General features: G+C 43.4%; 2 protein-coding genes and 1 long non-coding RNA gene across 5 annotated transcripts in view; 1 reads left to right on the top strand and 2 right to left on the bottom strand.

Annotated features, from left to right (window-relative positions):
* Positions 1-319: 319 nt before the first annotated feature.
* COQ7 (coenzyme Q7, hydroxylase) lies at positions 320-22,374 on the bottom strand. Of its 3 annotated transcripts, XR_007411024.1 has the most exons (7): positions 22,205-22,366; positions 18,038-18,216; positions 15,625-15,739; positions 14,528-14,667; positions 13,800-13,868; positions 2,807-5,978; positions 320-1,614 (listed from the first exon to the last, which is right to left on the bottom strand). XR_007411024.1 is itself a non-coding variant. In XM_035717467.2 (6 exons), exons 1-6 carry the CDS (start codon positions 22,275-22,277, stop codon positions 5,922-5,924), a joined length of 633 nt encoding a protein of 210 aa, XP_035573360.1. In that variant the 5' UTR covers positions 22,278-22,366; the 3' UTR covers positions 320-5,921. The 3 variants fall into 3 exon arrangements, 2 of the variants coding, with proteins under 2 accessions (XP_035573360.1, XP_025272183.1); XM_035717467.2 differs by having other exon boundaries at positions 320-5,978; XM_025416398.3 differs by lacking the exons at positions 320-1,614; positions 2,807-5,978 and adding an exon at positions 13,172-13,384 and having other exon boundaries at positions 22,205-22,374.
* TMC7 (transmembrane channel like 7) overlaps positions 18,039-27,256 on the bottom strand; it is a 62,116-nt gene continuing 52,898 nt past the window's right edge. Inside the window, exon 17 of the transcript XR_003123968.3 lies at positions 18,039-18,216. The gene's annotated coding sequence lies outside the window, so the exon portion shown is untranslated. The remainder of the gene's footprint in view (positions 18,217-27,256) is intronic.
* On the top strand, positions 22,374-26,480 carry LOC125755183 (uncharacterized). Its single transcript, XR_007411025.1, has 2 exons — positions 22,374-22,735; positions 23,639-26,480. It is a non-coding gene; the product is annotated as an uncharacterized LOC125755183 (long non-coding RNA).

Below are 27,256 nucleotides of genomic sequence, written 5' to 3'. Positions count from 1 at the left end.
TAACTGTGTCACTGACTCTACATCTTTTCCTTCTGAGTTCCAGCTTCCCTCTCCTGGATGATAACACTTCAGTGAAATAACACACAGAGAGCATCTATCCCACACCTGGCACATAGTAAGGGCTTAACAAATATTGGTTTCCTATCCTCAACTCAGTGCCAACTCCTCCAACACACACACACACACACACATTTACTAGATTTGTTAACTGTTCTTTAATATCTAAAGCAATTTGCTTGGATCTCCAAAAAAAATAAATATTCATCAAATATGAATATAAATATAAATGAAGTTTCTACTGGATGAAAAGAGAATGAGATCAGTGAGAAAGTCATAATAATTACCTTTGTTTATTGAGGATTTACTGTAAAGGCTACGTCGTTTTTATGTTCATTGTGTTTCATAATCCTTACAATCTCTGAGAACCCAGGCATGTTTCCATCAACCCATTTTAGAGATAATGAGAGCAAGGCCTAGATCAGGGGTTACAAATGTTTTTTGCAAAGGGCCAATAGGTAAATAATTTAGGTTCGATAGGCCATACAGATTCTGTTGTAGGTATTAAAGTCTGTCTTTCTCAGTGGAAATCAGCCAGAGACATGTAAATGAAGGACAGGACTGTTTTTCAGTAAAAACTGATTTACCATAACAGCTAGATTTGGGGGCTCCTGGGTGGCTCAGTGGTCTCCAAGACTTACTATAATGGGAGTAAACTAAGATGCAGAACAGAGTATATAAGAATAGCTCAAATCTCAGCTAAACCACTTCACTAGCCTGATGAGGTGGTGGGCCAGGGAATTATGGCCAGGGAGCTAAATCTAGCTGTTTTTGTTTTATTTTAGATTTTATTTGTTTGCTCATGAGAGACACACACACAGAGACGCAGAGACACAGGCAGAGGGAGAAGCAGGCTCCCTGTGGGAAGCCCAATGCGGGACTTGATCCCAGGACCCCGGGATCACGACCTGAGCCAAAGACAGACGCTCAACTACGGAGTCACTCCGGCACCCCTGTCTCCCCCAATTTCTAAGACGCTTTCTTAGGAGTCCCACCTAAGAACTTCTCCTTATATTTTACTGGCCTAAATGTAGTCATGGGCACATCCCATTGCCATGTGGAGGGAGACAATGCTGGCTGCATAGAGCCCAAGGTGGAGACTGTGGCATCAGGTAAGAGATGACGGTGGCCAATACTTGTGAAGAGGTGATGGGCATGCGGGTAAAATGACACGGGTTTGAATTTTTTAAAACCTGAATACAACTCCCAAATCTCTCCATCTTTGTTCATGGTTGCTTAGAAATCAATATCAGGGCAGCCCGGGTGGCTCAGTGGTTTGGCGCCGTCTTCAGCCCAGGGCGTGATCCTGGAGTCCCAGGATCGAGTCCCGTGTCGAGCTCCCTGCATGGAGCCTGCTTCTCCCTCTGCCTGTGTTTCTGCCTCTCTCTTTCCCTCTCTCTCTCTCTCTCTGTGTCTCTCATGAATGAATAAATAAAACCTTTTTAAAAAGAAAGAAAAAGAGTAGTGATAAGGGACATTAAAAAAAAAAAAAAGAAATCAATACCAAAAGTAGAGTCCGTGGTAAAGTGATTTACTCCTTCTCTCATCTCTGCTCATCTAGAATAAAAAGAAGGAAAGGGAGAAGGGGGAGAAAAGGTTTCCTGCTGTTGGGTTCCCACCTTGGAGAACAGACAACTCCCCGCCCCACCTCACCCAAGATGATTTAACAGTCTGAGTGTCTCCCCTGGGTTCCCACAGAAATGGGTAGACAAACACGATGCCCCACAGACCTCCAAGGAGCCAGGGGTGACTGGTCCAAACTGTCCCTCCTTGCCATGGCTGTCAGGTTTCCTTCCATCAGAGGGGGATAAAGTATAAAGGGACTCTCAGGAGGAGGGATGCTCAGGATGGGTATTTTTTTCCCTCTTTCTGGAGCTGTCCTCTGCCCCCCACCCATCTTTCTTCTACTCTGGGCCCTGTTTTGACTAATGGGATTTTATGGAATAACTGCAAATAATTTTTCTTCTGGCACTATCTCACCCTCCTACAAACACTAAACATTGGGACGCCTGGGTGGCTCAATGGTTGAGCATCTGGCTTTGGCTCAGGACGTGATCCTGGAGTCACAGGATCGAGTCTCACATCAGGCTCCCTGCATGGAGCCTGCTTCTCTCTCTGCCTGTGTCTGCCTCTCTTTCTGTATCTCTCGTGAATAAATAAATAATCTTAAAAAAAAACAAAAACCTAAACATTGGTAGCAACCTCCGTCCTGCCACCTGAAGTAATATGGAATTACAAAATATACTTTGTGTCCATGCACTTTGATCAATACCAGTGACTTTCTGTTTTCCGATTCCACATATAAAAGTTCTTCATCTACCTCACATATGACCACAGTCCTCCTGAACTCAGAATGAAATCATTTCAAAATGTTGTGAGTCTTAAAGGAATGGGGGGGGGGGGTGGGCAGGAATGGTGATTCTGATGGAAGCCATCTCTATCCGCCAAAGATACATATTTGAAAGCAATCCAGAAAGGTTAAAATGACAGATCTTAAGATTAATTCAATGCTGAGAGTGAGGCTAAAGATAGAGTCGAGGATGGATTTGGCCTCTAGTGGAGTCAACGGCGTGGATCTTTCAATCCCCAGGGGCTGGCACTCTATCTGGTACAGGGCAGATGTTAAATAAGTGTTTGTAAATGAAAAAGAAAACCCTCTCATCCCCACACCAACCACTTGCCTTGATTTGATTTCCTTACTTCTTCCTATATTTTGATAGTTTTCCTAGTCATTCAGCCAGAAACTCACCACTGACTCATCTTTCCTTTGGGTCCTGTCCTTGTCGAGGCTCTCCAGAGAAACAGAATCAAGACAATCTACATTTATAGAAAAAGAGACTCACGTGAGTGGGGAGGCTGTTAGAGTCCCAAGACGTATACAGTCAGCAGGCTGGAGACGCAGGAGAGCCAATGGTAATAGCTCCAGTCTGCAAAAGACCAAAGAGCTGACGTTTCAGCTGAAGTACTGAGTCAGGAAAGGACCAGGGTGCCAGTCCAGCAGTCTGGCAGAAGGAATTGCCTCCTACTTTCCAGAAAATCACACTTTATGTTCTATCCAGGCCTTCAACTGATTAGAGGAGGTCCACTCCCCACCACCCGCCCTCCCCAATTAGAAGAGCAATCTGCTCTACTCAGTCTACCGATTCAGATGTTAACCTCAACCAAAAACACCCTCACAGAGACACCCAGCATCTGGCCAAATGCCTGAGCACCCTGTGGCCCAGTCAACTGAACACACAAAATTCCTTCCTAAGTAGCCAGTAAGTCCTGCTCTTCTTCTGGAGACGTGGTCTCAATGCAGTCAGAGTCCTAGCAGGAAAGGGGGGCACACTCAAAAGGAGATAATAAAGACAATAAAGGGGGTTTATGATGGGGCTATTCGGAAAGACAAGGTCAGGATGAAAGAAACTTAAAGGGCAGCCTGGGTGGCTCAGCGGTTTAGTGCCATCTTCAGCCCAGGGCCTGATCCTGGAGTTCTAGGATCGAGTCCCAGGTTGGACTCCCTGTGTGGAGCCTGCTTCTCCCTCTGCCTGTGTCTCTGCTTCTCTCTCTGTGTCTCTCATGAATAAATAAATTTTTAAAAATCTTAAAAAAAAAAAAAGAAAAGAAAGAAACTTAAACTTGAGGTCTGATGAACCCCTCAGGGTCTGCTACAGTGGGAAGCCACTGTGACCTCTGGGCCTAGTGAAACAGGCAGAAAGGATGTGCCAGGTACTGTAAAAAGCACTTGACACGTATGACCTCTAAAAAAACCCCAACAGTTTTATTGAGATATAACTCACATATCACACAATTCACCGATCGAAGGTGACAATTCAATGGCTTCTATTCTGTTCACACAGTTGTGCGACCATCCTCACAGTTTTAGAACATTTTAATTATCCCCAAAAGAACCCTGAACCCCTTAGCTGTCACCTTCTTCCCCAAGACCTGCTTCCCAACCCTAGGCAATAATCACTAATCCAATTTCTGTCTCTAGAGATTTGCCTATTCTGGACATTTCCTGTAAATGGAATAATAATTTGTGGTTCTTTGTGATTGGCTTCTTCCACTTAGCACATGTTTTTCAGGTTCATCCGTGACAACCTGGGGCAATCATTTCAGAGGTGGAGAAAGGTAAGGACATCCCCTGGAGACCACGGTGAGTGGCTGACAAGGAGAAATGTGGCCTGAATGGAGAAAAATGAGTCTAGAGATGGGGAGTCGGGGTGTATGGGCTGTGGATTCTGGGAAAGCAAAGTTTTTCTCTCTTCTGCAGAAGCTAGAGGAAGAGATCCTTATCTTTCTTGTAGGTGGAGGAGTGTTAGGAGGTGATGCATGGAAGTGCTGCCCTAATTCTGCTGCCACACAGGAGGAGAGCCACGGGGGGAGGAGGGGTGTCATTGTGAGCCTAATATCGACACTGTGGAAAGCAGAAAGACTGAGTGGGGAACCTGTATTTGGTTTGAGCTCCTGGATCAAACCATACCTGAAGAAAACATCTGGTTTTTCATTTAGCAGAACTAATATTTTCTATCATAGCAAAGTAGAGATGTTTTATGTCTCTTCTTTTTTTAAATTTTTTTTTAATTTTTTATTTATTTATGATAGGCAGAGGGAGAAGCAGGCTCCATGCACCAGGAGCCTGACGTGGGATTCGATCCCGGGTCTCCAGGATCGCGCCCTGGGCCAAAGGCAGGCGCCAAACCGCTGCGCCACCCAGGGATCCCTTTTATGTCTCTTCTAAATGCTATAAAAAAGGATTGTGAGGGACGGCTGGGTGGCTCAGTGGTTGACCATATGCCTTTGGCTCAGGTCATGATCCTGGGGTCCTGGGATTGAGTCTTGCATTGAGCTCCCTGCAGGGAGCCTGCTCCTCCCTCTGCCTATGTCTCTGCATCTCTCTGTGTGTCTCTCATGAATAAATTAATAAAATCTTTTTAAAAAATTAAAATAAAATTGTTTTATTCTGCAGCACCTAGGATAATATACTCCCTTAAAACCAAAAAAATTGAGATAATTATTCTTTTAGTGACCTTGTCTTACTTAAACATAAATACATACACAGAGCATCAGGAAGCAAGTGCAACAGGTGGCATCTCCTCACAATTCTTTTATAGATTCAATAAAGCCAGTTGGAAGCTAAGCATGGAAAATACTACACAAAGACTGCTCTCCACACCCCCCCCATCCCTCCCCATCCCTCCCCATCCCCCAGCAGAACTGAGAGCACTGCTCTTCCCCATTGTTTCCAACCCATGAAGACAACTTGGTCTGGAACATGTTTCCAGCTGTCATGGTACTGAATGGACTGGAGAAAACTGGAACAAGTCACATTTTAGGAGAAAACAGTGCAGGAAGGGAGTAGAACAGAATGGAAATCCTGAATCAGCCACCCCCCCCCCCCAAATAAAATATAAAGCAGGGGAAAGTATCCATTTGGGGACAGATTTTAAAATGAAGCCCTTATGGCATGAAACCACTGATTCTTAACCAGGTCTGCCCATCAGAACCCCATGTGAATTTTTAAAATATATTCATCCCTCAAGCCAGCCATGTAGCTTCTTGTTCAGTAGGAGCAGATTTTTTTTTCTTCTTTTAATCTCAGGAGTTGATTCTGATGCACATGCCCAGGTAAGCATTCCAGGAATAAGAATTAGAAAATTCTGCATAACCCTAGAAACATAATTGACATTTTAAAAAATGAAGAGAGTATCATAAAGGGAAATTCTCAAAAAACCAAACACAGTGGCAATAAAGGAAAAGCGTTTTGAGGAAGAAGAGTTGAGGCACAGCTGCAGGTTACATGTTTGCCAGGCTCACGCGGGGTTAAGGAAGCAGATGGACGAGAGGGTTGAAGGTCCCTCTTTCCCAACGTCATACTTTCATCCAGATATTTCTGTAGAGGCTGCTTTTAGGCAAGAGGCTTGAGCAATGGAAACCTGTGTAAGGTAAAAGGACCCACAGTGATCACTGGGCTGAAGCAAACAGGCTCAGCAGGCGACCCACCTCCAAATACCTATAGGCCCCACCTGACCAATGGGCCACTTAGGACTAGGTGCAAGTACCAAAGAAGAACTCAGTGTGTCTCCATCCGTTCTCACGTCCCCCCACCCCTGCTAACTACAGCCCCCCGGGCCCCCCTCCTTGCAGACAGCCTCTCCTCTGCTGTCCGGCCACTGCTCCCTTACAGTGAACCTCTGTCTCCTGTGTTCTGCCTCAGGTGCCATCTCTCCCCTCCTGCTCTTCCATCCTCCACTCAGCACGGTTCCCCTTACAGTTTCTAGGTCTATTCACATTGACAGCAGGAGGATTGTCTGTCATTACTTGTGATTACTGGCGTCAATTCATTTGGTTTCATTTTATGAGTTCATATGTGTTTTGCTTTTTTTTTTTTTTTTTTTTGCTAAAATTAGTTTATCAAACATTAACTCGGGGCCAGTGAGGTGTGGGGACAGGCCTTGCCTTACACAGCATCATGCCACGATGGAGAGATGGTAGGAAAGCAGGGAACGACCCTCAATGATAGAATCCAAGAGAGATAAGATAAGTGAGTGTGTGGGATGACATCACTTATGAGATAAATGGCTTAGGAGGGTAAATGGCCTTCATCAGAAAAAGTGCCCATCATGTGAGCCAGAAGAAGGTGTGCGAGCAAGTTGTGTCCAGGGAGCAGGGTGAAATAATGAATCAATGCTCAGTGCAGGCCCCTGGGCACTGCGGGATGCTTGGGGCTGGTTTCTCCGCGTGGTACCCCTCGGCAGGGGTTGATCTCCCTCCCCTGTGTTTTCCTGTCTCCCTTTCCTAAGAAGGAAAATGCATCCTTCCTGAGAAGGATGCTCTCAGGTCCCTGGGCCCACACGCACTGGCACATGTATGTGCTGCCCTCCGCCTCTTGCATGGCGCCAACGTGCCAATCCATTCTGCTCTGGGAGCGGGGATGGGGAGGGGGGATTATTGGGGATCGTCAAAACGCGTAGCAGAGGCCTCGCCTTGCTCCCCAGGCGCTGTCCCTGGGACCCTCTGGACGTGACTTGGCAGCCAGCTCTGCGGGCCGGACTCGGACCTCGGGGCGCGGGCGCCCCCTGGTGGCGGAAGGCGGGCGCCGCCGAGTCCGCGACCTTCCTTTGCCCTTGGCGCGCCCGCGGCCTGGCTGCCGACGCGCTCCGGGTCAGAGCTGCCGCCTGTCACCGCCCCGCATGGCTGACATCCCGGGAGACCGAGTGGGAGGAAGCACGTCCCCGAAGGCCAGAGGCGCCTTTTCAACCTTTGCAAACGTGTTCGGTCGGAAAGGCCTTTTTGTGATCTGGCAAGAGCCAGAAAAGACCAGTTTTAAGGAAAGGTTTCTTTTGTTCCCTCGGTGGGGAAAGGTCATGTTTTCTTCTGCTCAGATCATCAGATCAAGAAGGAGGCCTCCTTTTAAGGCGGCCCTGGAGTGAGGATCCAGTCCATATCATGTTCTCGAAAGAGTATTGAACCCCTCCGAAAGGGGTAAGAAGGAGAAGGCCGACAGGTCTCTCCTGAAATTCCAGAATCTGTATTCAAATGTGGTCCCCGGAAGCATTAGATGTCCCCAAATTTTGTGTTACTAATGACCGAATTGTCCACTGATAAAGGAAGAGAGGACATTAGAGGCCAAGTGGCCTGGTGGTAAAGTTCAAGGGCATCCGGCTCCTGCAGACTGGGTTTCCACCTCCTTCTTCCCTAAAGGGGGCAAGGGGAGCTGGTGCCCCCAGGGGTGGGGGGCGGTGGGGGAATGGAGTGGGTGAGGCAGAGCAGTACTGCTGGGTGGGAGCCAGGCAGCGTCCAGGTGGTGGCGGTGGGTCAGCTGTGAAATGGAAGAGTGTTGCCGCCAACCAGGGGCACGCCGTGCATCTACCCATGTTGTCCTGGAACGATGGCCAATAAGGCACCAAAGAAAAACACAGATTGCAGATCAAAGATGCACAGTATTATTCCAAGTGAGGAGCGATCTGAACCCAAAAGTGTCCATGTATGGATAAAAGATTCGAGTGTCTGGAGAGGTACACGATGAATTATTAACAGTGGTTACTTTTAGGGATACGTTTGGAAGCAGTGCCTTGTGTTTTGGTTTTTGGGTTTTGCTTTGTTTCTTTTCTTTTGGAGATTTTATTTATTTGAGAGAGTGGGAGACCACAAAGGGAGAGGGAGAAGCAGACTTGACAGTGAGTAGGGAGCCCGATGTGGGGCTCGATCCCAGGATCCTGGGATCCTGACCCAAGCCCAAAGGCAAATGCTTAACTGACTGAGAGCCACCTAGGAGCCCCTGTGCATTTTTTTTTTTAACCTATATGTCATTTTTATAGTGTTTCATCTCGAGGCAACTATTTCTTTGGGAAGTGAAGGGGGGAAAAGAAAGAAATCCATGTAATGTCTTATGTGACAGATTGCTAATAGCTGATCACAAAGTAAGGCAGCTGCTGGTCACAGTTTCCTGAAAAGCAACAGCAGTCTACAGAGAGATCTACTTGTCACTCTAAATACCCTTTAGCACTAATTCGCCATGGGAATGTGTGCATTATTTTTTTTACCAAAAAAAAGTTTTCACTTCTTAAAAACAGGGCAATTTAACTTTGTATTTTGTTCCAACAAAAATTTACGGAGTGTCAGACACTGTGCTAAGCTCTGAAGGTATGGAAATGACCAAGACGGTCTCTGCCGTCCAAAAGTTCATGGTCCAGTTCAGCTTCTTGCACTAATGTGCTTCCAAATCACCTGGAGGTGTTGGGTATTGGTTAATTATTGCCACATAACAAATCACCCCAAAACTCAGCAGCTGAAAACAGCAAACATTTATCATCGAAAGTAGTTGCTGAGAGTCAGGAACCAAGGAGTGGACAGCTGGGTGATCCTGGCTCTGGGTGTCTCATGAGGTTGCAGGCAGGATGTCGCCCAGGACTACATCATCTGAAGGTAGGACTGGGGCTGAAAGATTCACTTCCACGATGGTGCACATCATGGCTACTGGCAGGCGGCCTCAGCTCTTGGCCCTGTGACCCTCTCCACAGATTAACTGCTTGAGTGTTCTCACCACATGGCAGCTGGCTTTTCCTAGACTGAGTGATCTTGGAGAGAAAGGTAAAAGCTGCAACCTCTTTTATGACCAGGCAGCCTTGGCAGTCACACTCCATCGTTTCCACCATTTGTGAGAAACAAGTCACTAAGCACAGCCTACACTTGAGGCAAGGGCCATTAGGCTCCACTGAACAGAAGAGTATCCAGGAATTTGTGGACATAGTCTAAAACCACCACATCTTGTTAAAATGCAGATTCTGATTCAGAAGGTCTGGGGAGGAGCTCCAAATTCTGCATTTCTAACATGCTGCCAGGAGATACCACTGCTGTTGGTCTATGGACCACACTTTGAGTAGCAAGGGAATCGTATCTCAGGTTGCCTCTTTGGAACTATGCTGCTTGCCAGAATAACATCCTTTGTCCTCCTGGCATCATCTTTGGATGGTGTCCAATTTTAAAATCACATTTTCCCTGAAAGGTCAGAGCAGTAAAGTAAGGGAAAGACAAGATTACCTTGTTAATACTCGAGGACAAGCTGTAATAGAATTAAAAACAACCACAGGGGGATTTGGAAGATCTCTCTGGTCTTGTTCTGGAAGCTCTCAGAAGCACAAAACATCAGCCATCAATTCTGAATGGGGTGCTAAACAAACAGCAACAAATCTGGGCTTTTAATAGGTATTGTACAAAATATCTTTATATGACTAAGATTCCTGACTGCAATACTTAAAAATTAGCTTTGACATGGGAGGCCAAGATGCAGCATCAGCATCTCAGAAGATCAAGGCTTCTGCATGCTTTGCTGACTTGAAGGGTGGCATGTTAAAAGAAATCATTTCCCCACTCAATAGAGGGGATTGAAATTTGCTCTCATTTACAGCAAAAAACTATAAATCCTGTATTTTTTATTGCATTTCTTCACATACCATAAAATTCGCCATTTTCAAGTGTTTGATTCAATGGTTTTTTTTTTTTTCACTATTGTCACAAGGTTCTGTAACCATCACCACCAGCTAATTCTAGAACGTTCATTACCCCAAATTCTAGAAACTATCTATTAGCAGCTACTCCCCATTGCCCCCCATTCCTTACAACCTAGGCACCCACTAGTCTATCTCTATGGATTTGCCTCTTCTGGACATTTCATATACATGGAATCATACAACATGTGGCCTTTTGTCTGGCTTCCTTCACTTAGCTTTTCTTTTTAATTGTAGTAAACTATACATAACATTTATCATGTAACCATTTTTATGTGTAGAGGTCAGTGGCCTAAAGTACATTCACATCGTTGGGCAACCATCACCATCTTTCTCCAGCATTTTCATTTTCGCATTCTGCAACTTTGTGCCCGAATATCATGTTTTTAAGGTTTATCAATATTGTAGCACGTTCAGTAGTACTTCATTCCTTTTTTTTTTATACACTACTTCATTCCTTTTTACAACCAAATAATATTCCAAGGTATAGATATGCTACATTTTGCTTATCTACAAATCAGGTGATAGACATTTTGATTGTTTCCACCTTTCGGCTATTAGGAATAACATTGCTGTGAGCATTCATGTAGATGTATTTGAACTCAGGTATTCATTTCTTCAGGATTTATACCTAGAGTTACTGTATCATATGGTAACTGTATTTAATGAGGATCCAGTTCCTCTATACCCTTGCCAATAGGTCATTTTCTACGTTTTGAGTAGTAATTGTGGGTTGTTATCTCACTGTGGTTTTCCCTAAGGACTAATGATTTGGGGCATCTTTTCAAATGCTTATTGGCCATGTGTACATCTTTTGTGAAGACAGGTCTATTCACATCCTTTGACTATTTTTAATGGGGCTATTTGTCTTATTGTTGAGTTGTAAGAGTTCTTTATATACTCTAAGTACAAATCCCTTATCAGATCTATGATTTGCAAACATTCTCTCCCATTCTGTGGGCTATGTTTCACCTTCTTGAAGAGCACAAAAGTTCCTATTCTGATTAAGTCCTATCTATCTAAGCTTTTTTCTTTTGTTACTTGTACGTTTGGTGTCAAATCTAGGAAACTGGTCTAATCCAAGGTCACACAGACTCACCCTACGTCTTCTAAGAGTTTTAGAGTTTTAGCATTACCATTTGTATTTTTAATCTGTTTGAGTTAATTTTTGTATATGCTGTGAAATAAGGGTCCAAACTCATTCTTTTGCATGTGGATACCCAGCCTGGTTTTTGTTGTTTTCTTTTTAAATCAGCAAGAAGCACAGAGAATGGCCTTTCTTTGGTTTCTTGGTAGCATGTTTTGCTTTTGTTTTTTTTTTTTTGTTTTTTTTGTGTGTGTGTGTGTGTGTGTTTTTTCTTCTTGGCTGGAAGATTTTGAGTTTTATAGCAAACCATACTCTATAGATCTAGAACCCAGGGGCCCAGCCTGACTTGGTAGCATCTTTTCAATAAATAAATCTCTACTGAATTTTGTGGAGAAGCACATGGAGTAGTCTTGAATTGCTAGTTATGTGAAAATGACTTCTAACAAGGGAGAGCTATTTCTTCATCCAATCCCACTGATGACTATTTATGTGCCAGTGATTAAAATGATTCCTGACCTATACAGCTTACAGTCTTGCAGGGAGAAACAAACAAAAACCAAGTAAGTACAGTATATAATATGCCAGAAGTTGATGAGCATTATGGGGAGAAAAAAAAATGGAAGAGTTGAACAAGTGGGATGAAGCATGCAGTGGGATAGGGTTTGCAATTTTGAAAGAGGTGGTCAGGGTAGGCCTCCTTTAAAGAGGTGACATGAGACAAAAGTTTGAGAGTTGGTGAGGGATTTGTCCATGTGGCTATTTGCAGGCAGAGGGAATAGCCATTGCAAATGCCCTGAGACAGGAGCTTGCTTGGTGTTTTGAGAAATGGCAAGGAGGCCAGCATGGCTGGAGCACATTGAGGAAAAGGGGAAGGGGTCAGAGGGCCAAATCACACAGGTTCTTAGAAACCATTTTAGGGACTTTGACTCTGATGCTGAGGGAACTGGGAAAAGTCATTGGGGGTTTCTGAGCTGAGCAGGAACATGGCCTGGCATACAGTTCAAAGGATCACTGTGGCTGTGGGTGGAGAATGAATTGTGGGAGGACAGGGTAAGGCAGGAAGAATAGTAAGGAGGCTTCTAAAATAATCCAGGTAAGATGAGGGTGGCAGCTCCTGAGGCAGTGAAAAGGCTTTGGCAGAGCCTGTAGGATGTCCGGGCAGACTGGATGGAGGTGTGATTTAGGTAGGTGTCAAAGGTGAGTCTAGAGATTTTAGCCTGAGGACCAGAAGGATGGAGCTGCTATTAACTGTGATAAGGAACGCAGCTGGGTCATTGGGATGGAGGTGGGGGAGGAGTTCAGATGGGGCACGTGGAGCTTGAGGGTCTCTCTGACTTCCAAGTGGAAGAGCTGGGTAGACAGTTGGATATTTGGAAATAAGAAAGCTGGGCTGAAAAGGGAATGGTAGGGAATGAGCCACAAGGCAGGATGGGATACCAAGACAAAGAGGACAGACAAAACTGGGCCATGCAAGACACCCTGGCACCCTCTGGTAAGGAGAAATCTAGAAGAGAGGAAGAGCAGCTAAGGAGGCCGCTGGAAATAACGGCAGTTTTCTATTTAACTAATGGATTTGACAGTCTTGCTTTGTTGATCTTCAACACCCTCATGTTTGAAATTACCTTTGGTTAGGAGTGAAATCAAATTTTCTTTCTTAAAGATTTCTCTTATTTCTGGGACACCTGGGTGGCTCAGTCAGTTGAGCATCCAACTCTTGCTTTTGGCTCAGGTTATGATCTTAGGGTCGTGATATCAAGCCCCTCGCCATGCTCTGTGTTCAGCAGGGAGTCTGCTTCGAGATTCTCTCCTGCACTCATGCGTGTGCATTCCCATCCCCTCCAAAATAAATAAATAAATCTAAAAAAAAATTCCCATTATTTTCTTAATGATTCATTCTTAATGTTTTACAAAATAATGGACTATGGAACAAACAAGGAAGAGCTTCATTTGTTTTAACTGGAATAAACCCGGTGAGCGGTCAGCCTTCTAGCAGAAGGCAGTACAGGGGAAAAAAAAAAAAAACACTAGACAGTTTTACTAATGAAAAAAAAAGCTCCTGCAGTTTATTAACAAGTTTCATATAACAATAATTGCACATTTCCTTTTCTGCCAGTGCCATTTGTTAAATCACTGTCATCTTTTGTAGACAGGGGAAAATGGACATACTTTAAAATCTTTCTGATAAATATATCGCCATGCTGCATCCGGCCTGGATAAGGTTCTTCAAAATGGTGTATGCTGGAGCCTGTTAAAAATGATAATAAGCAAACAAAAGAAACATGTTCTACGTTCACTTGTAGCAGGAAGACATGGCCTGGTATGGCAAGGCTGGAACTCTCTGGATAAGACTTAAGATCTAACAATGTCTTTTAATTCATCAGGTTGGGGTGGTTTCATGACTGTCAGAGCATTTGAATCATTTGGTTTCTGGTCAGGAAGGGGAAGGAAGCTGCTAGTGGAAATGATGAAGGAAGAAGCAAGAAACAAGATCCCAGCTGGGAGCAACACATTGGCCTGCTTTTTTGTCAAAGCACTGTTTTAGTTTGCTTTCTTTGGTGGTTACAATGAAATCTACTTCTCAAGACACAAAAACCTCTCACCCCTCTTCCAAATAAGGTGCCCAGAGTCCCACAAGCAAATAGTAAAGGGAGGTCTCCTACCAGTTGTGCGTCATGTTCAAGGCCTATGTCATGGTGCTCTAGCTCTTCATCCCGAAATTTCCTTATCACCTGGTTAAATACAAAGAAATCAAAGCAAGTCAGGATCCAACTTTCCTGCTGTCCTATCTCCTCCTGGAGGTTAAATCCTCATACTACCATCTAAGACAGGGGTAGGCAACCTTTCTCTATGAAGGGCCGGAGATCAACACTTCAAGCTCCACAGGCAGTATGGTCCCCTTCACACCTACTTAACTCTGCTAGGGACAGCAGCCACGGACATCTAAACGGGCAGGTGTGGCTATGTTCCAATAAAACAATTTACAGAAATAGGTGGTCTGCCCCAGGCCAGGATTTACCAATCCCTAATTTAGACTTAAAAAAAAAAAAATTAAACAGTTCCCTTATTTGCTATAGAACATCATCTGAAGATACCTATTATTTCATTTATTTATTCTGAGGGTTTTGTGCTCACATTTGTTCAGAATCTTTCAGTGATCCAGAAGTGGAGAATATAGATGTGGGCTCCGGAGACATAGCTTCTGGTCCCAGCTCTCCCTGAGCATGTGACCAGGGCCCACGGCTTTGGCTTTCTGTGCTTGCTACCTTTAGAATGAGGTGCTCTCCTAGGTTTCTAAGGCCTGTCATTCCCTACTTTTCTATTTTTTTTCCTCCTTACCAAGTTGCCCTTTTCTCCCTTGGCAGCCCCTTTCCAGAGTATATTCAAATACCTGAAGAAGCTCCTCGTATTTTTCAGGATCCTTCTCCATCAGCGTCCTGATCTGGTTGTTATAGTGATGTGCTATGGACTCTTCCACAGCCACAGTGCAGGCCATTGCTCCCTCTTTCCCAAGCAGGGCAGTTCCTGCACCTGGAATTGTCAAATCCAGAGCAGAAAGGGATGGGACTGAGACCACACTGGTGAGGAGAGATCATGTCAGGTCAGAGTTAGTCGAGCTCAGTACTCCAGGCTCTGGGGCTGGGTAATTCCCTGTTGTTAGGGCTGTCCTGGGCATTGGAGGACATTAGCAGCACCCCTGGCCTCTACCCACTGGATGCCAGTAGCAGCCCTGATTGTGACAGCCAAAAATGTCTCTAGACACTGCCATCTATGCTTAGGAGCAACCTGCCCAGTGAAAACCGGTTTTAGGTGGTACTAGGTCACACTGTTAAATCCCGAATCACATAGTAAGAATGCTATTCTCTTTTCAAGGCTCTTTTGAACCCTCTCATTATAGCAAGAAGAAAGTCTTCATTTGGGGTATGTCTTTGATTCTTTTCTAACATTTAGTCTTCTCCTTTTTTTTTTTTTTTTTTTAAGATTTTATTTATCTATTCATGAAAGAGAGAGAGAGCAGGGAGCCTGATGAAGAACTTGATCCCGGGACTCCAGGATCATGCCCTCGTCCAAAGGCAGGCAGGCACTAAACCACTGAACCACCCAGGGATCCCCAGTCTTCTCCCTTTTTAAGAGTGAGCTGATCTCAAGCTTAGAACCTTTGTCAGAGAACATCACCTGGATACAGCTGAATTGCTCTTGTTTTTTTCCTTCTCTGTTGTATTTGCTTTTATCGCACCTTCTATTTATAAAAGTACTGATTCAAATACATAAATATTTAAGTAAATTTAAGTAAAATAAAAAAAAAAGAAAGTAAGTAAAATTAAGTAAATTTAAGTCCCCCAAAAAAGTCCATTTGACTTTTAAAAATGTTAAGGAAATAAAAGGGTGGTTAAGAGGACACATAAAGAATTACGAAATCGGTACTTTACCGATTTAATCACTGCCAGATCCCTAAACTCATGTAAGCTCTTCTGGACAGACACATACCCAGTGCAAACCCCACCACGTTCCAAAAGGGCATCAGAATCGTCGGCCGCACCCTGAATGCAACCATCAACTCGTTGAACTTTTTCAAGTGGTCCTTTTCTTGATCCCACATTTTCTGTAAGAAACATAACAATAAAGACATGCAAGCATCACATAGAGGTCACCGGCTACATACCAAGGAGAAGCTACATGCCCTAAGTCAGGAAAAGGAAGCAATGTGGAAATGTAATGAAAAATGAGAACTGCTATTTCCCCCTCTCCCCTTGAATTCTTGAGGGAAAAAGCAAAACATCAACTGAAAAGCATCGTGGATACAGAGGGTGCCAACAAACCAAGAGAAGAGCCTGTTCCCTCAATTCCAGATAAGTGGGCCATGAACCATGGCTCCAGCAGTTCTTGGACCCGCATAGCCTATTCAAGGACAAAGTCCACAATTAATGAGAAATGAGGTGTTCAGCCCATTCCAAAATCAGGAGGGCAGCATATCACCTATTGTGTCATTTCCCTCTAGACTGCTAGAATAGAAGTATCATTTATATCAAAGGAAAAAGGGAATTTACCCCAAAGATTCAGATGCAATGAAACGCCGGGACACCTGCACCCCGATGTTTATAGCAGCAATGTCCACAATAGCCAAACTGTGGAAGGAGCCTCGGTGTCCATCGAAAGATGAATGGATAAAGAAGATGTGGTTTATGTATACAATGGAATATTACTCAGCCATTAGAAACGACAAATACCCACCATTTGCTTCAACGTGGATGGAACTGGAAAGTATTATGCTGAGTGAAGTAAGTCAATCGGAGAAGGACAAACATTGTATGTTCTCATTCATTTGGGGAATATAGATAATAGTGAAAGGGAATAGAGGGGAAGGGAGAAGAAATGGGTAGGAAATATCAGAAAGGGAGACAGAACATAAAGACTCCTAACTCTGGGAAACGAACTAGGGGTGATGGAAGGGGAGGAGGGCGGGGGGTGGGGGTGAATGGGTGACGGGCACTGAGGGGGGCACTTGACGGGATGAGCACTGGGTGTTATTCTGTATGTTGGTAAATTGAACACCAATAAAAAATAAATTTATTATTAAAAAAACAAAGGAAAAAGGGAGAATGATAAAAGAGTTAACATATGGCACTTCTTTTTTTTTTTAAGATTTTATTTATTTATTCATGAGAGACACACAGAGAGAGAGAGAGAGAGAGAGAGGCAGAGACACACGCAGAGGGAGAAGCAGGCTCCATGCAGGGAGCCCGACATGGGACTCGATCCTGGGACTCCAGGATCACGCCCTGGGCTGAAGGCAGGGGTTAAACCTCTGAGCCATCCAGGGATCCCCCAAATTACAGCACTTTTTAAGTGCCAGGCACTCGCTATCAAATAGCTTTACGAAGGCAATTCACTTAATCTGCACAAACTATTATTATTATCCCCATTATACAGATAAAGTGAGGCACAGAGAGATTAGGCAACTTGCCCAAGAACTCAGAGCAGGCAATTTAACTCGTGCTGTCTATTACATGCCAGACATGGTGTTGGTTGCCCTATGACTGCCACCTTATTTATTCCTCACCCAAACCCAATGAGGTAGGTGTTATCAGCTCATTTCACAGATATGGAAATGGAGACCCAGAGAGGTCATAGAACCTCCTCAAGGTCACACAGGTAGGTGGAAGAAAGCTGGAACGTGAACCCGGGTCTTTGTGACAACAAAGCCCAGGCCCCTCTCTCTGCCTCTCATTATAAAATATAAAATATTGGGGATCACCCGCCTTCAGCCCAGGGTGTGATCCTGGAGACCCGGGATCGAGTCCTGCATTGGGCTCCCTGCAAGGAGCCTGCTTCTCCCTCTGCCTGTCTCTCATGAATAAATAAATTTTAAAAATCTTTAAATATATATATAAAATATCCCCACTGGGGACAGGATCACCACCTCTCAGCAACTGGTGCTTTCACCAATGCAATTATTCTCAACCCTTTTTTACTGCCCATTCCATGATGTAATTTTAATACTTCAGGTATACTATATATCTGTTTGTGTACTGTATGTCTGTGCTTTACACATAAAAAGGATACTTTTTTTTAAAGATTTTATTTATTCATTTATTCACAAGAGACACACAGAGAGAGGCAGAGACATAGGCAGAGGGACACAGGCTCCTTATGGGGAGCCTGATGTGGGACTCGATCCCAGGACCCCGGGATCACAATCTGAGCCACCCAGGTGCCATACACATAAAAAGAATAATATATTTTTCACTGGCTCCACTGCCCACCCTAAAATAACCAATTTTTGCTCTCCCTTGCAAATGTATGACCTCATGTGATTCATGGCTTGAAGGCTTCTGGACCCCCCTGCTGTTCAGTAAGACTAGGCCAGTGGGTGGGTGGGTGGAGATAATGAAGTACCCACCTGAATGACTGGCCCGACACTTGTCCGACCCAGGACAGCCATCTGTCCTGCATAGATTCGGTTTGCTCCATATTCACCTGCATGATCCACCCGGATTATTCGATCCACAGCTGCCCGATTGACATTGTCTAAGGTCATTCCTGAACTGTAAAACCTGACACCAATTCTTCTTCCATACGCTGCAACACAAATGTTTTTATTCTTTATTACTCCTGAGTAAAACAGATGTTTCCTTTTATAGGCAGAAGAAAGAGGCGCCTTAGAACAAAGGTCACAGATGAGTTCCCCGTGGGTAGGGTATGCTCATAAATGTATTCTGTTTAATCTGCAGTGTTCTTTTGCTTTTTTGCTTTTTTTTTTTTTTTAAGTAGGCTCCAAGCCCAATGCGGGGCTTGAATTCACAACCGTAAGATCAAGAGTCCCATGCTCTAATGACTGAGCTAGCCAGGCACGCTCCCGCCCATCTTTTTTTTTTTTTTAATTTTTATTTATTTATGATAGTCACACAGAGAGAGAGAGAGAGAGAGAGGGAGAGACACAGGCAGAGGGAGAAGCAGGCTCCATGCACCGGGAGCCCGATATGGGATTTGATCCCGGGTCTCCAGGATCGCGCCCTGGGCCAAAGGCAGGCGCCAAACCGCTGTGCCACCCAGGGATCCCTATCTTTTTTTTTTAATGAATTAGTTACCAACACTTAAAGCATAGATTTTACCTAAACATCTGGATTTCTGGCTTCACATTAATCACAGAAAGATCTGGAAATACTGAACCTGTCTTTTCACCAGGCAGCTAACGTGGCAGCAAGGCACGTGGCCTCTAGATGAACAATTCACTTCCCTACCCGGCCTACTTTGTTCCTGACCCTGGCTGCACAAAACCTCCTGAGGAGCTTTCAAAACCATGGGTGTTGTTCCCCAATTAATCTCAGGGTGGATTTTTATAAAAGCTCTGGACAAATCTTTTCTGCATCAAGGTTGAGAACCACAGATTTAAGTCCTCTCAAAACACCCATGGGCATGGGATTTGGAAAATGTGCCCTGGGGCTTAGGATTGATCTTGTTATGGTATACTATCAGTTCAATGAAATTCTTGTCTTTGAAATGTAAATTATTCAGGACAGATTAAATTTAGTCTTTAAAAAAAAAATCTCCTAGTAGTGACACCTTCAATGTGTTCTCTGAGCCTTACATTAAGGTACCCCCCAAATTTTTTACCTTAGAGTTTTACAAGTTTAGGTGTATAACGTGTTATCAGCTCATTTTGCAGTTATGAAAGTGGAGACCCAGGGAGGCCAGTAAGTTTGTAATGTGAACTGTGATGTGTGTTGGTATCATCTTGAGATGTGTTCCAAGGCTCTTATGTATGCCTACCATATCGTTAATACATACTTCTTTTCATTTAGGCTAACATCAACACCCTGAAAATGTGCAGAAAACCTCACTTTGAGTACATCTGTAGGGTTTTCATTAAAAGGCTTGAGTACTTTGGACAAAAAGTGATGGGGTAGGCCAGATAAAATTTGGGGTGATTCTTCATTTGAACTTTTTTGACCAGGTGGGGTTTTAAATGCCTCATTAAACAAAGGAGCATGACATGGGGGTCTGAAGCATGGTGACCCAGCTTTGATCCCCTCTTCCATATAACCTGCTCCATCTCACTGAGCACATCTGACTCACGAAACTGGATGAAACCTGGGAAGTAGACATCAACAACTGGATGGAGTCCAAATGCTGCTAGGTATAATGCACCACTCAGATCTATGCCATCAGACAGCAGGTCACTGTGGTTAATGCCCATGTTTTTATATGGAGAACAATTTGACACATTTGATGAAATCAAGGTAGCTGTCCCAAGTTGTTGCCTCTAAGTCCAAGAACTGGTGCTCCCATTAATTTGACCTCCTTGCAGAAACATGACTGCTAGGAATTAAAACTGAAAATGATGAGCTGGCCCTATTCCTCAAGATAATCTTGTTCGCCTTTTCTTTCATTTGTTACTCCTATCTAAAAACATATTAATGGGAAGGAACTTTAAGACAAGCCAATACTCATTTAAAAAAAAAAAAAACAAAAACACATTTAATGAGAAATAGCAAGGGACTGAGTACACAGGATGAGTTCAAACACACAGCTGACTTCTGATGGACAGCACTATATTTCTGTTAAAAACATACTAAACAGGGGGATCCCTGGGTGGCTCAGTGGTTTAGCACCTGCCTTTGGCCCAGGGCGCGATCCTGGAGTCCCGAGATCGAGTCCCACGTTGGGCTCCTGGCGTGGAGCCTGCCTCTCCCTCTGCCTGTGTCTCTGCCTCTCTCTCTTTCTATGTCTATCATAAATAAATAAAATCTTCAAAAAAAAAAAAAAAAACCATACTAAATAGTTCCCTAGCACTGCACCACTTTCCCAGATTCAGGCACCTAATAGATGATGTTTTGTGGGGTGTGTGGAAGATTGGGTATTGAAATATTTGCCATTTCTACCTTTTCACAATCTCTACAAGGTATCTTTAAAAATTATGGGATGTTTGGTGCACCTGGCTGGTTCAGTTGGTAGAGCATGTGACTCTTGATCTCAGGGTTGTTGGTTCAAACCCCATGTTGGGGGTAGAGATTACCGAAAAAGAAAAATCAAGGAAGGGAGAAGGGAAGGAACAGAGGGAGAGAGGGGTAGGAAGGAAAGAAAGAAAAGAAAAGATGTTTTCTGTCTTTAACACTAACCTTGGGCAAATCAGAATCACCATTTCTTATATATAAAATTGGCAATAATCATCAGGTTATTTCCTTCCTAAGGAGACATACAATAGTAACACCTTTCTTACTGAGTTATAACGATAAAATGAGATACAGGAAGCAAAGTAACTTTATAAATGAAAAACAGGGACTCTTATTCTGTTACGCTCACTGGCTCAACAAAAGAACGTTAAAAGTCACGTTTAACAATCCTGAGTTTTGCCTGCATTGTCACACATCTTAAAATTGAGTAAAAATAAAGTTGGGGCTCAGTGCTAAAAGCTCTCAAATGCATTATATCATGTTAGTGCCTTCCCAAAGGGTGAAACACCTAACAATGATGGTACCTAGATTTTGAGCGGTATATCGGAAGATATTAAGTGATTTACGAACATGCATTAAATACACCCATGTAGTAAGAGTTACTTTCTTCTAAATTCCTTTGCAATCTTTTTGATTTCATCAAACAGAATGTCTCAGTTTACAAATACCTTCCTAATACTTGTTTCCAGAGCATTTATTTTTTTGATTACTCTGTTAGGGGCAGGCAATACTGGTTTTCCGTCTTTACCATAAGGATTCCGTTTCCATGAAATTACTGAATTTGAAAACGGAACACCGTCGTAGAAAAAGCACATCTAGTAATCAAAAGTACAAATGGTATTGCTAAAAGGCAAAAAAAGAAAAAAAATCCTTGGGGGGTGGGGGTGACTGGGTGACGGGCACTGAGGGGGGCACTTGACGGGATGAGCACTGGGTGTTATTCTGTATGTTGGCAAATTGAACACCAATAAAAAATAAATTTACAAAAAAATAAATAAATAAAATCTTTAAAAAAAAATCTTTAGGTGGTACACACATGATTTAAATTTGAGAAAAAGACCTCACAACAATTTTCTGGGGCAGCTCTAATGGAAAAAAAAAAAAAAAAGGTTGGAGAAGGACCGGAGATCCTAACCCATCTCCCTAATCCGAATTCTAAGCTTCCTCCACCCCCCTGGTGCTTCTCTAGCTTTAGAGAGCAAGCAAGTCATTCGAGGGTCTTGTTAAAATGCAGACAAGGGGACCCCGTAAGTCAGGGGTGCGACCTTTGAACCTACGCTTCTACCAAGCCCACGCCGCCGGCCGCACGACCGCAACGCGGACTCTGCACTTTCCAGTTCGCCACCTGTCCTCCGCCCGGAACGCCGACCGCCACCGCAAGGACCGCCCAGCACAGGTGCACAATGACGTCATCGCCCAACGCGCCGCCCAAGCGTCCCGGCGGAACGCCACGCCCCTCCCGCCCCGCCTATCAGCGCCCTCAGGTTCACGCCTCCGTCGCAGCCGGATGACGTTGACGAACGTCGGCCCCCGTGACCTCTTCGGCCCAGGACACCGACGAATTCCCTGGCCCGCCGATTTCCCGCGCATCCGCGTCCGCGCTCCTCTTTTACCTGTGAGAGGCCGCAGGGTGCCCGCGCGCAGCCGCCACAGGGAGCGGACCGCCGCCCGCGCGGCGCAGCTCATTGTTGCGACAAGGTAACCGCTCCCCGGCGCGGAGCGGGCGAAACGTGTGTTGAGCGCAGACTGATGACGCACAGCAGGCGTCAGAGCGACACTGCCCCCCAGTTGCACCGGTGGGAACGCCCCCTAGGCCGCTACTTCCATTTGATTGGTTGGAAAGGGCAAGTGAGAAGACGGTATTGGATGCGACCACCATCAATCACTCAGGACCACGACGATTGTGTAAGAGACTTGGGTTGCTAGGGAGATGAGGATGCTACATGGCTCTTCCCAAGATCCTGCCCCGATGTAAATTCTGGGGGAAAAGGATCACGAAGGGATTCTTTATTGGCGCAGCCACTGTATTTTTTTTGCATTACTAACATGGAAGGAGAGTTTCCTCTATGTATCCTACATCGACTTTAAAATAGCAGAAATTTTAAAAAGTAGAAATTGCGGAATGAAATTAAATTCACCACATGGTCAGTAGTGTCCGTGGTGGGGCTAACAGCCGATTTAAATTTTGTCGTTTTCTCTAGTTTTAGGGTTCGTACAGAGAACATTGATTTTTTGTTTGTTTTCGCTTTATTCTTGGTATGCATCCGTATCGGTGCAGATGGTTTGGGGTGGTATGCAGGGTAATGGAGAGGAGATCCAGCGACGCGGATCCTAACGTGAATACCCAGTGCGTGCCTGTAGGCTCATCACCTCTAACACATGTGCCATTCTGGTGGAGGATATGGAGAATGGGGGTGGCCATGCATGTGTGGGGGCCAAGAGCGTACCGGCATCTCTACCTTCCTCTCAATTTTGCTGTGATTCTAAAACTAACGAAAAAGTCCTATGAAAATATTTTTATTGGATATTTAAAAAATAACACAAATCCCATGATACAACAGCCCTACTTACTTTAAGGGATCTATCTAATAGGAATAATTTTTCAAATGTAGGATATATGAGAAGGGAAAAAAAATCAAAGATGCATACCTGGGAGGATATATAACAAAGCATTTAATATTGGTAACTTTAAAAGGTTGGGATTGTGAGAAGGGGGCTTTCACTTTCTGCTTTACACCCTTGGATTATATATTTTTTCCAAGTTACTATAAAACATTTAATATATACTATAAAATAATTGAGGTGCTAGTTGCTTTCAAACTACTCTAACAAACTACAATAATTTTATTTATTTGTTTATTTATTTTAACAAACTACAATAATTTTAAATTATGGTGAATTATAGTTTCTTAAACCTAAATTCTTAGTGAAAGTGAGGATGATATAACATTCTCACTTTATACTGAGTATAAACCTCTCAAAGGCCTTCAAATGTTTTTTTTTTTTCAAATGTTCTTTCTAAACCTTTGTTGTAATCTCACTTCTAGGTCTCTGCTCCTAAGAAGAAAAAAAAGTTAATAAAAATTTATAGAAGTCACAGTTATTGTCAGGAAAATTTGAAAACAAAATGTTAAGCAGCAAAGGAATGTTAAAAATTATGACCCATCTGGATATTATATTATGTAGCCAATTGAAATGCTTATAAAGAACTTTTGAAAAACACAGTAAGTGAAAAAGAAATGAGAATACCAACATTTTTTTCTTTCTTTTCATCCCATCCTCCCTCCCTCTGTGATATCTTAAAAAGAATTTGGGAATAGGGTGCCTGGGTGGCTCAGTCAGTTAAGCAGCTGCCTTCAGCTCAGGTCATGATCTCAGGGTCCTGGGATTGAGCCCCAGTCTAACTCCCTTAAGTGGGTAGTCTGCTTCTCCCCCCCACCCCCACCATTCATGTGGTCTCTCTATCTCTCTAATTAAAAAAAAAAACCCAACAAGTATTTTTATAATGAGAAAACAAAATTTCACAAAGAAAAAGCATATTAGTCCCTAACTCCATTCTCAAAAATAAAAGTAAATATATGTTTTATTTTCCATTTAAAGATAAGGAAATTTTATCTGAGAAAGGTGAAGACACCTGTACAAAATTATACAATTAAGTAGCAAAGCCATGCCAGGTCCCAACCACCCTATGTATTGGAGAGAAAATACACCAGATGGAATTTACTAATAAAGTCATACCGTATGTAAAGAAGACACATTCAGAAGTCCTATCTTCCCAGGGATTAGACCTTGCAGCTCCACTCTGGCAAAACCCATACCTTTTTCCATCATTATTTACTCATGAGTAGCTGCAATCACATATTGCCACTTAAGAGTTAATGCAAACTAAAAACTTGCCTAATTGACTTCTGCTTTTCACTGGGATGAGAATATTTTGTGATTTCAAGAATATGGAATCCTGCTTTGATAGAGAACAAGAACCTGTTCTTTAGGAGAAAAAGGCAGAACAGAGAAATAGAGACATGCTTGCAGGGACTTTTAAGATTCCAGCTCCTCGAGTTTGTAACAGGATGATGGATGGGGATCAGTGTTGGTGAGCTGAACCAAGTATCTAGCCTAGCAAGGAGCTAACCCTTGGGGCACCTGGGTGGCTCAGTGGTTGAGCATCTGCCTTCAGCTCAGGTCGTGATCCTGGGGCCCTTGGATCGAGTCCTGCATTGGGCTCCCTGCATGGAGCCTGATTCTCCCTCTGCCTGTGTCTCTGCCTCTCGCTGTGTCTCTCATGAATAAATAAAATCTTAAAAAAAAAAAGGAGCTAACCCTTATGGAAGTATACCCTGATACGGTGGAATGCTGTGTAGCTATTAAAAAGAATGAAGTGACTATTTATATGGAAAGATCTTTAAGATGCTATAAGAAAAAAAAAAGAGAAGCTCAAAATATATACTTCATATATTCAACCACATACATGGATCTATTTGAATATGTATTATAATTTTCTGGGAGAATAAACATTAGCAGTGGCTCCCTCTAAGGAGATGGGGGGTGGGAAGGGGAGTGCTTGAAATAATTTATATCTTTTCTCTCTTTTTTTTAAAAGATTTTATTTATTTATTCATGAGAGACAGAAAGGCAGAGACATAGGCAGAAGGAGAAGCAGGCTCCCTGCAGGCAGCCCGATGAGGGATTTGATCCCAGGACCCCAGGATCATGACAGGAGCCAAAGGCAGATGTTCAACCACTGAGCCACCCAGGCGCCCCAACTTATGTCTTTTTAGTATAAAACACACATAGACTCCTCCTTGGAGTCAAGGAGTCTTAAAAGCACTCATCTGGTGATTGCATTAAATAGTTCTGTGATTTTAGGAAGAGGCAAAGAGCAACTTTACAAACTGTTACAGTTTTCCATGATCGCTTGATTGCGATGACAAGAAACCTCCATGAATTCAAATATACACAAACACGTTTTTAAACCTTCAAGATACTGTTTAATCAGTAGTTTTAAGGCACATTTGTTAGAGATCTGTGCTTCAGCAATTATACAGACATCACTTGAAGTCATTAAAGTTATCAAAATATATAAAAACATTCAAGTAAAAGGTATGTAAATCAGCAGCATGTAACCAAAATGACTATATTAGCATACATTAACCAAATTCATTCATTAACCAAATGAACATATTAACATATACCAGTATCAACTTTATAATAGGGAAAGAAAACAGTTTCCATCTCACACACTTACATACATACACACACACACGCACACACAACACAACTTGACTGTCCTCAGAAGCATGGTGAAGGCAAAAACATAAGTGTGCTAGGCAAAAAGGCCAACAATAAGAATTTTTTTCAAGTGAGGATAGAGTGAACTTTTGGTTACTCAAAATTCCATGATACTAGTTATTATTAGCTTGAAAAACTCATCAGTTTCACAGGTACATAAATAATCCCATGTTAATGCTAATGTTGGGGGAAGACCAAGAAAATGAGATGGCAAAGGGGCAAATATACAGAAATGTGAAGCTATAGCAAGCTTGCTCTGCTCCTCAGAGCAAGGAGGCAATCATTTTTGAGTAATGGAGGGCAGGGGTGCGGGTGGGAAATACTCATAGCAGCAGCTTTCTAGAACATGTACCCAGCTTTAAACTCCAGGATCCTCCCTAGGAAAAGGTTTCGAGCCAGTGAAAGTAAGGAAAACAACAGAAGAAAGGCTCAGTCTGTTCTAAAACTAAGTACTTTGGAAAAGATTCTGAAGATATTAGGATGAGAACTGATGATGTGAAATAATTTAGACTTCTATTAAAAGGTTCAGAGCTATCAATCTCAGGTAAGTTTATGCTGAGGTATTTATTGCACATGTTTTTTTTTTTTTTCTTTTTTCTTACTATAACGGAAACCTTAAGCAATACTGTGCATACTTTGTAAAATAAAACTAAAAATTTTAGGCACAAGAAAACAATAGCCCTATATATATGCATATGTGCCTGGAAGACACTGGCATTGTATGTTCTAGGACACTCAGGTTGGTCTGATGCTGCAACCCACCTCTTCCAACACACATCATGCACATAAACTGTGGAGCTCTGTGCTCCCTGGATATACTGAACTGCCCTTCTATGCCAGGCTCCAAAATGTGAAGTGTCTGTCAGAAATGGAGACCTCAGGGCAGCAAGGGAAATGGCATTTGGAAGACCTGAAATTTTGCCTCTTAATTTTGATGACCCAGAGCCCTCTACTAAGTCTTTGGAACGTAGGCCCAGAAGGGACTCAGCACCATAGAGGCAGCTTCCCCTGAGTAAGAAGGCTGCAGCAAAATGCCCAGGAAGCTAAGACGTCAAGGCCCTCAATCTGCGGCTGTTCCCCTCCTCCTAAAGCTTAATCCAGGTATTCCTGCTTATTCACACCACAGGAATGCCTTTTCTCTCTCATATTACAACCAGGTAGCTAGGATTACACAACCATCCTCTCCCATGTTTCCACCATCTGTTCCAAACATCCCAATTCAAGGATTTCTCTTTATGAAAAAAAGGAAGAATCTGGTCTCCTTTTAAATCTACAGAATCATTCAAAGAGGTAACTACCTCTTAAGGAACACTTCTCTCCTAAACCCCCAGAACCTGGTTCCAAAGAAACCAGCCTCATGAACAGGTGACCTCTAC

This window comes from Canis lupus, chromosome 6 (assembly GCF_003254725.2).
Source record: "Canis lupus dingo isolate Sandy chromosome 6, ASM325472v2, whole genome shotgun sequence".
NCBI lineage: Eukaryota > Metazoa > Chordata > Mammalia > Carnivora > Canidae > Canis > Canis lupus.
The sequence above is the reverse complement of the archived record's forward strand: the minus strand, read 5'-3'. Positions and strand labels throughout refer to the sequence as shown.

Coding starts and splice junctions, on each gene's coding strand:
- COQ7 (XM_025416398.3), bottom strand. CDS start 22,277: ATGAGCTGCGCCGCGCGGGCGGCGGTCCGCTCCCTGTGGCGGCTGCGC. Junction 15,740..18,037: donor GTGTCGGGCCAGTCATTCAG/GTGGGTACTTCA, acceptor TGTTTCTTACAG/AAAATGTGGGATCAAGAAAA. Junction 13,869..14,527: donor AATACGAGGAGCTTCTTCAG/GTATTTGAATAT, acceptor GTATTTAACCAG/GTGATAAGGAAATTTCGGGA.